Source organism: Alexandromys fortis, unplaced genomic scaffold (assembly GCF_014885135.2).
Source record: "Alexandromys fortis isolate MF-2015 unplaced genomic scaffold, M_Fortis_MF-2015_v1.1 scaffold_93, whole genome shotgun sequence".
NCBI classification, from domain to species: Eukaryota; Metazoa; Chordata; class Mammalia; order Rodentia; family Cricetidae; genus Alexandromys; species Alexandromys fortis.
The window spans coordinates 1,015,573-1,027,891 of NW_026067970.1; the positions used below are offsets into that span (position 1 = coordinate 1,015,573).

Consider the following 12,319-nt stretch of genomic DNA (forward strand, 5'->3'; position numbering starts at 1 on the left):
ATATGAAGGGAATATTCTCTGCAGGAATCAATAATATGAAGTGGAAGAAGTCTGGGGCAAGGAGAGGAAGGCGCTAGTGGCAACGCTACTTGAAATGTTTTAATCAGCTCTCACTGTATCAATAATAGTCACTATGTGAACGCTGAAGAGAAACATTAGCAGAGGGGAGCAGCAAGCACTCAGAACTTCAGTTTCTGCCACTAAAATAATGTTCTGCACATCCTGGACATTTAGTATACTTCCATATGCCAGGGATACATCTATTATTTCTAAACAAATGACATCAAGCCTATAACTTTGTAACTAGATATTGGAGACTTCTTTTCTTTTCTAACATTTGGCCTCCCATCTGTACTGACAAGGAGTGCACCCTGGCCTGGACCAGGCTATAATTCAGCCTCAGGCTTCTTGGCATGTGACACTTGGGCAGCTTTGCTAGCCTCTGGTTTCCACACAGGCAGAGAAGACTTCACTCCCCACCCGAGTTTCTGCCAGAGTGAAACAAAATCGTGCATCTAAAGCACTCGGCAAACAGCTGACAGGACACCTCGGTGCTCAGTGTGAGGTGCTATTATTATGCTAAATAATCTACTATATCATACACCGTACTGAAAAGTCCAGTCCTCCCTTGTCGGACACGCAGGTTATTTCCAGCCAGGGACTCTACCCACTGGGCCATATACAGCCCCACCCATGTTTACTTGTAATTTTTACTTTGAACTTGTTATGGACTTGAAGGACTTGGCACGCAGTACAGAAGTCCCTGTGTCCTGTACCCAGTTCCTCCCCATGGTAACATTCTATGTACTAACCACAGTACTATATAACCTCGGGACAGGGATGTTAGGGTAACAGAATGTGCTGATTTCTTCAGGCTTACATGCACGCAGCTGTACATATGTGTACGGCTATAGGTCAATGTGATCTTATCACATTGGCAAAGTCCTATAACCACGGCCTCGGTGGAATGCAGAACTGCCCATCACCACGAAGGTCCTTTATAATTACACTATGCTACTCATCCCCCACCCTGTCCCTAAACTCTGCATCTACTAATGTCTCCTTTCACTTTATGCCATTTACAAAGGGAAGCCACAGAGGTCGTAGAAATCAGCTATTTTCTCAGAATTGGTTACAAAATAAACTATTAGTCCCTTAAAGATGATAACCGTAGTTCTGTGTTGACAGACGTTTCCGTCAAATGTTAGGAAGAAGGACAACTCATTTACCTTTGTGGGCGACATGGCACAGGTCCTCCTGCATCTTGGAGAACTCGGATGAGGCTTCAGAACCATCCGAGTAAGACTTCTCTTCGCCCAGGTCCAATGTTGACAAATTAGGATTGGAAGAGTGTAGTCTCACTGGGCCAGAAAAGGGTTTGGGGACCTAAAGTGACAGCAAAGGGAGAGGTTTCTATTCAGACTAGAGCCTCCAGGACTCTGATTAAGGAGTTATCTTAGAGGTGCATCTTCCCACCAAGGGTTAACCTCGAAGAAAACTGAAGGCAAACCCAGGAGGATGGTCTCCATGCCCCTTGCATCAGACGCTACAGTGGGCAGGAAATCATCTGCTGTCTCGGAAATGACGGAAGCTTTAGAGCCACAGGTTGAAGTGACAGCAAATGTCCCCACATAACTAGGCTGTCATAGCGAATCAGCTCCAGAGAATTGTCTTTACTTGCACCTGGAGCTTCTAGAAAACAAACCCTTGGCTCATATTTGCACACGCAATGTTCTTTACTCTGAAAGCATCCAAGTTCAACCCTGGAAGGGGCACTGAGAGCTTGAAGAAAAAGGGCAGAAGGGCCTGTGGGACAGAGGCTCAGGCCTGCGGACTCTAGGAGAAGATAGGCCCACTCTGAGGGATGAGTGCAGCAAAGGTAGGTCAGAGAATTAGGCCACAGCCGCCACCAGGCAAGGCACATAAGGAAGGGAGTGTCATAGACAAGCTAGATGTTAAAGAAGAAAAGACCCCAAACCCTCACAACAGGGGCAGTCCCTCCAATGTCAAGCCATTTTCCCGCAGGAAAACTCCCCCTGCCCTAGTATCCTCATGGCCTTATCCTTGTAGCCAGAAGGTCTCAGTAACAGGAGTCATCTCTCCTCACAGGGTGCAGAGATGAACTCCGGAACGCTCACTTTTCCGTCCTGTTTGAGTCAGGGCTCTGCTCTGGCGTGCAGCACCGCGAGGGAAGCCAGCGTGGCGGGAAGCGAAGGTTACCTGCAGCGTTCCTTTAGCATCTTTGCCAATAGCCCTGGACCGCCACCGCCTGTGTGATCGCTTTTCCTTTTTGGGACTTTCAAAAGCTCCACCCTTCATTTCAAAAGAGGAAAGAAAGTACAGACAGTAAGGTCCACCAAAGCTACAGGGAAGTGACCAAAGCCATCCCCTTGAGTTTGGCTAAAGCAACTGGACGGACAACACCCCCACTGTTAGTTAGTCAAGTGTAGAGGACAAGAGAGGAGAAGGCAGAAGGTGAACCAAAGAGCAGTAGGCTCACCTGGATGGCGTTGATGGCCGGCGCCGAGTATGTCCGATGCAGGACGTCCATGCTCTGTAAGAGCTGGCTCATTTCCAGCAGATACGAATGGCAGTGTGCCAGGTCTGCGGGAGGAAGGGCAGATGTTCACAACTGTCCACTAGCACCAGGGAGTACCAGGCTCTGTATCTGTGTATTTGATTTCCCCCTTTACATCCTCCCCCCCACACACACACACACAGAAAAAGCCATAGATGATAGTGGTTTATGACACAGATCTAGGTTGCCTTGATTTAAATCCAATTGGTCAACTGTACCACATGGTCTCTGTACCTCAGTTTTCTCGTGTGGGAAACGGGGACAATTACACATGTAGCCACAGAGCTGAGCATTAAATGATTTGGTGTGTGCAGAGGGCTCAACAGTGGTCTACAGTAGCAACTGAAAACAGCGGCCACCCCCACACCGCCGCAGCAGCATCCCTAGTCCAGCCAGCGGCAACAGGCACTAAGCTAGTACTGGTATCTGGGGACCTGCCTATGCAGATGGGCCTCAGCTGGCAGAAGAGCATGGTTAGACAAGACCCTAGTCACTAACTCAAGAAACAGCCCAGTCCATCGCTGACTGTGATGGTGTCTCTGCTGAGCAACGGAGACCTGTATGCTTCAATATTGTCGCTCTCAGGCTTCCAATGCACAGAATCCCCCGGCATGCTTGTGAGTCCACAGACTGGAGGCTCTATCCCCAGTTTATGGGTCATACAACTTGTTTGGGCCTAGGAACTGGCATTTTTAATAAAGCCAGGCCAGCCTGCTGATGCTGGTCCTGGAACAAACCTCTGGGCTAGGGCTAGTCGGTGGAGCTAGTAGGTGACAGCGATGGAGTGACAGAAACTGCATCTCATGGGTACCACATCTCATGTGATACAGCGAAGGCTGCCACTGACAACGTTGTCCACTAGTGCCTCTAAATGAAGGACATCCTTCAAAAATTCTGTGTGTGTGTGTGTGTGAGAGAGAGAGAGAGCACGCGTGTGTGGGCTGTGGGCATGCGCATATGTGTGTGACAATGGACAACCTTTGGCCTTCATCGGGCTCTCTATCAACTTTGTTTTCCAAGGGAAGATCTTTCACTGGCCAGAGTCTCCCCAAGTAGTCTGAGCTTGTCTCACCCCAGGGATCCATCCATCTCCAGCTGCCAGGGCAGGGAGGCCAAATACACATGGCCACATCTGACTACGTTTGTGAGTTCTGGGTACCAAACCCAGACTCTCGTGCTTGCACGGCACATACTTTATGAACTGAGTTCTCTCTCCAGCTCCCAACTTAATTTTAAATTGTTTGCTCCAGGCCTCCCCTTAGACAATTAAATCTGAACTCTCTATCCCATTAGGCATCTCAGTCTGCTTCCCCGGCTGAGCTGTAGCTGATTGTTGTTGAGAACAGTGAGTCACCTTGTGGAGGAGTGATCAATCCTGTCTCCTTGTCAGAGTCAGTCAAGGTGTGTAGGGAACAGGGTCATCCGGGTGGCATCCCAGGCTAATTTAAACAGCATATTTGGGACAGAAGCGTAGGTATGGGCGCCCTCGCACTTAAATGGGTCCCGATGGCTCAGCAGTTAGGTTAAGAGTGTATACTGCTCCTCTAAGGGACTGGCCTTCACCCACATTGAGCAGCTCACAAACACCAGTAACTCTAGCTCCAGGGGGAACTGACGCCCTCTTCTGGCCGCTGCGGGCACCTGCACTCAGACTCACACACCCCTCTCCCAACACAAATAGACATAATGGAAAATAAAATAAGATCTTTAAATGCTCTCTCCATGACTCTAGTATGCAGCCGTGCTGGAGAACGCTCAGCTGGGCATTCTCCATCTGGTCGCTTACACTTAATCAGTGGACACCAACTCTACATTGGGTGTAGTGACATTTCATTTGTATTTTAACAAATAAAATTTGCCTTAAGATCAGAGAGTAAAACAGCCCCACTGGTCAGCCTTACAGACCAGGCAGTGGTAACACACACCTTTAATCCTAGTAGCCCCACTGTTTGCCATAGAAACCGGGCAGTGCATGCCTTTAATCCCAGTGGTGCAATCTTTAATCCCAGCCCTAGAGAGGATTATAAAACGGAAGGAAACAGCTTACTCTCGGTCTTATCCTGAGATTTCTGGAGGCAGGATCACCACTTCAGGCTGAGGAAGTAGTAAGAGCCAGTCACTGGCTGCTTTGCTTTTCTGGTCTTCAGGTTGAACCCTAATTTCTCTCTCTGAGTTTTTATTAATCGTGCTTCAGTTAGGTGGGCAGCAGAGTCATTTTTGACACCTACAAGACTGTGAGTGAGCGGACAGTCCCCACCCATGGGGACACGATTTCTGACCCCAGGAGGAATCCGTGCATCCATCCCAGGACTAGACTAGGAAGTCTGTCTGCACACTAAGCTCTGTGGGGAGATCATGTTGGCTAACGATGATGAGGCCTTCGTCAGCAAAGCAAGGGGTGGAATCAGAGGAGTGACAGCAGGGATACACGCACGCGAAGGCCACGCCAACCACGCATGACCCCAGAGCCATGGCAACCGAAGGGTCAAACAGCTTTACCTCTGGAGCATTTTTCCATGTCCTCGGAAGGCTGCAGCCAAAATGGAACTCGTGGGTCACCACCAGAAGAAAATGACAAGTTGCTTCCAGTTTGAAATGAGTTCTGCTTCGACAGACTGCTACGCTGCTCATGGACGACAAGAGCGGATTAGAAATCAAAACAGAGCGTGGCAGGGGGAGCTTCTAAGGGAAAGGATAGCGGGGTGATTTGGGTAGAACCTTCTAGCAAAGGTCCCAGGAAGAGGCCATGATACCTGTCTATCACCCGGCTACGCCACACCAGGCTCCATGGCCTTGGGTGACAGTCCTTATCTTCTCCTATGAAATGCGATACCATAGTGAAGATATGTTGGGAGAGTCTGCAGTCCTGTATGGCTGTACATATGCTTAATTAGCTGCAACCAACAGCCAGGGAGAAAAACCAAAGTCACTGTGGCTGAGAGAAAACCCAAGCCTTCAGGAATCTCCTTGCTTGAACTCCCTACCTTACTTAATCCATGCTAGTTATATCCCGGGTCAGACCCGCTGGTCAAGAGACTAGTTAAACACCACCCAACTTACCCTGCTCCACCCACAAGCCTTCCCTCAGCCGCACTCCCAGAATGGGCCTCTCTGTTCCCTCGGACTTGGTCCTGGCACTCCAATCATCATTACCTTCCTACTGGAAATGGAGTCGAACACTCCGGGTGCAGAATCTGTGACCGTGGGCCCTGGGAAGAAGTGACTGACGTCCCGGGGAAACATGGCAATCTCATTCTGCCGGTACATTCTGTGGTGGCGGAGCTTGGATACCCACTCGTCAAAAACTTCGTCGGACTTCACCTAAAGGTGTTCAGTTGAGAGATGTCAAAGAGAGACACTGGCTGAAAGGATCAATTATTAATCAATGATTAATCAATTATTAAAACGAGGCCACTCCAGACCTGCTCTTTTGGAACTGGCGCACACGGAAGAGAAGAAATCCCTTGTACTGCCTTGGTTTACATCTATGTGGAGAACACTTGGGGAAGAGGTATCGTCACAGAACACATAGTCTTGTTTCCTCTGAGATGCTCTAACAGCCATGCAAAGAGGGCCAGCTTTATTAAACAACAAATAAGCTAAAACCCACATTTGTCTCCTGAAACATTTCCAAGTTCTCGAGCCTGAGACTTCCCCCCCTCCCCCCCCGGAATGTATCAACTCTGTTCTTCATTTAAACGCTTGTAGCTCAGACTTTGCAGCCAGACTGAACTGGAATGAAGTAGGGAAGACCCTGAAACACTGGCCTGTATTCATCTACCTTGACAAAAGATGCATGGCCTAGAAGTGGCTGTTAACATATGTGAGCGTTAGCCAAAAGGGCATTTTTGCCATTTGCAGATAAAGAAAAATATCTGACAAAGCATTGTTGAGTATTGTAGTTGTTGTTATACGCAAGTTTATCCATTCTCTCCATAAATGAGAAAATGTAAATTTCTACTTTCTAGAAAAAATGTTTATAATTAGCAATTTTCATTCAAAAAATATTTTTGAGACAGTGTATTGCTATGTAGCCCAGACTGGCTTCAAACTCACTATGTAGCCAAAGCTGGCCTCAGACTTACTACATAGTCCAGGCTGTACTTGGACTTGAACTTAGGAAAAATCCTTCTGAATGCTAGGGTTACAGGCATAACACCACAGCTGCTATAATAATTTTTATCAAGAAACAATCCAAATGCTCATAAATGTGTTAATAGTAACATAGCAGCCACGTTTATACTGTAGACATTTCTTTAGTCAATATTTTTCTGTATATAAGAGATCTTCAAAATTTCAAAGTGAAAAGTGAGTTACCTAGACATGAGGATATAGATTCGTAAAGCCATCATTTAAAATAACTCAGAAAGGCGTGTGTGGGTCAGCAGCCTGCCAGGCCAGCACTGGGACAGTCCTCAGACTGCAGCTGGGAAGCAGGGCAGGCAGACAGACAGCGGTGGCAGCGTTAGAGAATCGCGAACCTGACTCTGTGGTGTTAGAGACACCTGAAGATGGAGGTTCCTCCTTAGCTCCTGTCTGCAGGGAGCCGCAGCACAAACAGACACACATCTGTCTCCTCTGTACTGCAAGCTCCTGAACGGATTTCATCCCCCAGATGTACCGAAGAGGGACTTTATAAGAATCTTGTCATCCTTGCACTGATAGACTCCCCAAAGCCCTGACAAGCCAGTGCCCAAAGATTTCATCTTGACTCATCTTTTATTGGTTAAACAAGGAGAGGAACAGGCACTTTATTAAACAGCTAGCCCCGGGTCTATGATAGGCCTGCAGTAATTCCGGGACTCTGGCTAAGCACTTTCTTTTTTTTAATTAATTAATTTATTAATTAATTAATTAAAGATTTCTGTCTCTTCCCCACCACCGCCTCCCCTTTCCCTCCTCCTCCCCCAATAAAGTCCCCCTCCCTCGTCAGCCCAAAGAGCAATCAGGGTTCCCTGCCCTGTGGGAAGTCCAAGCTTTCTTAACTACTCTTTTGCTCAGACTCCTCAGGTATAAAATGAGAGAGAGAATCAAGTCAGGAGTGGTGACATATGCCTTTAATCTCAGCACTCAAGAGGTTTGTGAGTTCAAGGCCAGTCTGGGCTATACATCTAGACCCTGTTGTGTGTGGGGGGGGGGCGATTAGGGATAAAGAGGGGTAGGGAGCCTGCAGCTAACAAAAGGCCCACATTACAAGCCAGAGTTGACACTCAGGGACGAACGAGAAACCAAGCAGCACTTACACTGAGTCTCAGAGAATCACTCTGTCTCATGGCGTCACGTCCAATGCATCTTAGTCTGAGTCTTTAAAAAGCAGACCTGAGTGATCACTTCATTCTGCTAACTAGAACGGCCGATAAGCAAGGATTCATTACTTCCCGACCATGTGAAAACAGAGAATGGCGTCACGGGACCAATACAGGAAAACAACATCAACTCGTCCAGAAGAGATTAACCACGGCCGGCCGGCAGGGGAGCAGTACACTCTCTCAACTATTTTATATAACTTTATATAACTAGAGGGTTTTCTCTCCTTACTTTGCCATAGTTATTTCACTTGGGAGATTTTCTCTTTCAGGGGACACTTGGAAAGACTTGGAGGCAGTGTGGCTTGCTACCACTAGAGAAGAGACGCCACTGGCACGCAGTGGTAAAGGCCTAACCACAACACCCGGGACAGTCCCACAGCAAAGAATCACCAGCCCACGGTGTCAGTGGAACTGCTTTACACACCGAACTAACCCAGAATGCGGGCTTAGATTAGGGGACAGATGTGAGACCTACATGTGAGGAGAGGACAGGGACAGGGGAGAACCTTGGTTTCCCCAGCCTCAGTCCTGTTCCCTAAACATCAAGCAGCCCTGCCCAAGCAATCCTCAGTTTATCTCCAGCATTCAGGCACTGCCCAGTAATTATACAGAGTGATTAGTCTTACTAAACTTACTGTCCCCCAAGGAATTACAGCAAACCTTATAAACCTATGAGCACGGCCTGCACATGAGCACTGGAATCACCCTTCTTTCCTTCTCTCCTTCCCTCCCTCCCTCCTTCCTTCCTTTCTTTCTTTACTTTTGGTAAGGTAACAAAACAAAACAAAAACAAACAAACAAAACCAAGATTTTTCAAGAGTTAGATGACTGGTCAAAGTTGAACAGCTAGTAAGCAATCCAGTAAGAACAGATGCTGCCCTGGGCTCCAAGCTTCATGCTTTTATGACGTCACTCACCTTCAGGAGAAAGACAAGTGGGTAAAAAGCTTTGAGACTTAAGATTTACAAACTCCTAGTTTAGGAGAAAGAAAACCTGATGTTTCCCTACAATATGAGGATTTTTACAAAGTCTTTATAAAACGGGCTAAAGTCAAAGTCATGGTCCCACACAGTAAACATTATACTTCAGGGAATCTATTTTAGTCTAGGGTAGATGGTTCTACATATACTAAAGGCATACAGCCTGGGGAAAGGGGCACAAGAAGGTGTCTTTGCTATTGACTGCTGTCACTGGGGAGGAGTGGTAACATTTGGGGAATGGGGACAAGGACTTTAACTCTTCGAGCCGTGTGAGAGACAGTCCTGCACAACCAAGAAAAAAGCTGGCCCATGCTAACATCAATAGTATCCCTTAGGGACGCTTTAGGGACAAAGATTACCCACATGGTGAATAGCTGTCCCCATGTCATCACCAGCAGCATGGTAGCGGACAATCCCATCACCGTAGAAAGGCTTCTGCACAGCAAAGCTGGGAAAGCAGTACCTGAGCCTTGGCTACTCAGGAAGTGGAAGCTGGGGACTGTTGGAGCCCAGGAGTCTAAAGCCCAGGCAAGATAGCAAGACTGTGCCTCGGACAACTCCACAACCAGCAAAAGCCCTGGTGGCAGCTGCTTGGTAGGAGCCAGCCCCGGCTGGGGCTCACCTTCAGGTGATAGATGTGCTCCTCGGTGTCAAGGTCGATACACTTGGACGACTTCTTCACAGACATCACTGAAAGGCCCACATCAATGCAGCCATGCAGCTTCTCTCGCTCAATCTACAGGAGCAGGAGAGGGCTATCTGAGAGTCACAGTAGTCAAGGTGGTTGGAACATCCTCCCTGGTCCCCTCCCACCTCATCTTGGTCATGCACCAATGACGAACCTGGACCCCACGATTGATGGAGCCCTCCATGCAAGCAGGACCCAGTTAAGAACAAGAACAGGTGGCATTCTTTCTCTGTAAGGGAGACACGCTCGCCTCACACCACAGAAGAGTGGGCTGAAGGGCAGAAGCTAAATAATGAGTTTTCATAGTCAGGATGCAGGGCAGTGAGAGGAAAACCCCATGAGGTGACTGACTCCAAGGCAATGCAAGAGCCATTACCTTCCCCTGGATTAGTGTCTGTTGTCAATTCATTCATACGTGACTTAAAAGGAAGGGTATAGTCGAGAAACTAAGGAAGATCAGAAGGGTGGGGAGAGAGGAGAGAAGCGCCCTATGAGGCAGGCCTGCTGATCACTCAGAGCCCTCCAGGACAACGTCTTAGGGTTAACTCCAAGCAGAAGTCCACCTTAACCATTGCTTTCTCCATGAAGCCCCCAGTCGCCAGAAGAGGGGAAGGACACTTGGCACAAGCTCTGATCCTGTAATTAGCTAAGACCAGAGCAGGCTATGGTACCCAGGATGCTGCCCTGCACCTTCTCCTGGTAGTGAACGGAGCCCACCTAGATCCAGAGCTAAGGCAGCGGGGATCAGGGTGTGTGGAGAGGGGGCTCTGTGCCACCTGGAAAAACCATTACCCACAGAGAACTGAGGCTCTGGGCACACTCTAGCAGCCTGCACACTTCTGCAATAGCATGCTGGGCCAGGAAGAAGACTTACATCAGTTTGACTCTTGGCATATTTCAAGATTCCTTTGTCCAGGTAGAAGAATCTCTGTGAGAAGCAAACAGAGTTTAGTAAGATGTACACGCTAACATTCCTCCTCATCACCAACTTCTAACAGAGTAACACCGAAGTCTTACCTTGTGCCAGCCTTTCAAGGGCCACTTCCTCTTTTTCAGCAGAAATCCTTTCTGCACAGGCGGCTCCTGGGTGTACGTCATCTCCCCCCTCAGTCCTTCCACCACTTCCCAGCTGTCCTGTTCCAATGAGAGAGCACAGGCTAAATGTCACTCCTTTACGAGACAGTAACAGGAAGCAGCAAGCTCCTGGAAAACCATCCAAGACGGACAACCTGACAAGGTTCGATAGGAAGAAATTAAATCTAATGCCCATACATCTCTTGGACTTTATAGATTCAATGCTGTAGTTTAGTGGCATCAATTTTTTAAGCTCTTTTTCTTGAAGGACCATTTCCTTTTTCAGTCTTCTTTGAACCTCGGCAGCACAGCTGAAGGGGAGGATCTTACTATAAATGCTATTTTCGTTCGCCTTCATGTCACCATGCGGTGACTGTTCAGCCAGCAGACATCAGTCTGAACATTAATTGGAAGCCACAGATGTCAGGCTGGAACTGTATATGTCTCTGCACGTGTGCATATGTTAGGGGCCACCTAAAGAAGGGCTGAAATGTGGGGCTCAGCAGTTAAGAGTACTTGCCGCTCTGCCAGAGGACCTGAGTTCAGTTCCCAGTGCCCACACCAGGCAGCTCACAACTGCTCCAGCGATGTGACCTCTCTTGTGAACTCCACAGGTATGACACATGATACACACTCACACAGACACATAAACGTGAAAAATGGGATTGGATACAAGCTAGTAACTCTTACAAGCTGACTGGAAATAATGGTTCAGGGTAAGTGTCTTCAAAAATACTAGGGGTTTAAGTAGCAGAAATGCAGAAACATCATAAAGAGAGTTTGGTCACAAGTATTTTCACCCTTCCCCCCAGAAAAATTTTACATCCCCACTTCTTGTCCAAGAGACTTCTATTTCAGATATGCTATAATCCCAGAACTTGAGAAGCGGAGGCGACGTCATAGAGCAATAAGTAATAAAAACAAATGATAAGAACAGCAGCAAAATCCTTGTATTTTGGGCCTGGATTCTTTTCAGCTTTAATGGGGCACAAATGGCTGCTTTAATTGGTGCTCCATCATTGGCTATTGAGGTCATGAATTGAACACAAATTTCAAAAGAAACAAAGAGAAAAACGTTAAAAATTCTGAAAATTTCTTTAAAATACTTAAATCATTGCTAAATCTGCACAAGATAACCCCAGAACTGATAGTATCCTTGTATATATGATAGATGGTCATGAAGGTGATGATTAATTAGGTCATAATATACACAGAATACACATAGTCTGGAATACAACTTGAAGAGTCTGAATACACACATTAGACATTATATATAAAAAAAATCCCACATCGGGTAATATAGCTTTGCACACATAGGATTCTAATATTTCATGTAGATACCCTGCTCTGAGACGAAGTTCCAACCCTTGGGCAGATGGTACCACAGAGGCCACAGGATTTCGACAGTGAGTCTGGACCAGCCCCAGGGAGCAGGGCAGGTAGCGGTCCCGCAGGTCTCTTTCCCAGGTTTCCCAGAGTGCAACACAACATCTCTAGCAACAGAATCCTTCCCTACATTAGCAACTGGACTCCTTGGTAACCTGCCTCTTATCTGAGCCCTTCCCACTGTGACTGGAGATGAAGGTGCATCCCAGGTTTTTTAAATAATCATTGTAGGTATCTCAGAATCTGGAGTTCTAAAAGGGATTTCTTCCATGGAGAAAAAAAAAAAAAAAAGAAGGGGGGGGAG

General features: G+C 47.3%; 1 protein-coding gene across 8 annotated transcripts in view; it reads right to left on the bottom strand.

The window, feature by feature from the left end:
* The window catches only part of Osbpl3 (oxysterol binding protein like 3), a 163,126-nt gene that overhangs the window by 50,890 nt on the left and 99,917 nt on the right, over positions 1 to 12,319 (bottom strand). For 6 of the 8 annotated variants that reach the window (XM_050155455.1, XM_050155457.1, XM_050155459.1 and 3 more), the window contains 8 exons: positions 10,573 to 10,689; positions 10,430 to 10,483; positions 9,490 to 9,603; positions 5,732 to 5,899; positions 5,078 to 5,201; positions 2,501 to 2,604; positions 2,221 to 2,313; positions 1,230 to 1,386 (listed from right to left, as the gene is read on the bottom strand). In XM_050155455.1, the coding sequence (XP_050011412.1) occupies positions 1,230 to 1,386; positions 2,221 to 2,313; positions 2,501 to 2,604; positions 5,078 to 5,201; positions 5,732 to 5,899; positions 9,490 to 9,603; positions 10,430 to 10,483; positions 10,573 to 10,689 (931 nt within the window). The remainder of the gene's footprint in view (positions 1 to 1,229; positions 1,387 to 2,220; positions 2,314 to 2,500; positions 2,605 to 5,077; positions 5,202 to 5,731; positions 5,900 to 9,489; positions 9,604 to 10,429; positions 10,484 to 10,572; positions 10,690 to 12,319) is intronic. The other 2 variants (XM_050155461.1, XM_050155463.1) reach the window with 1 other exon arrangement.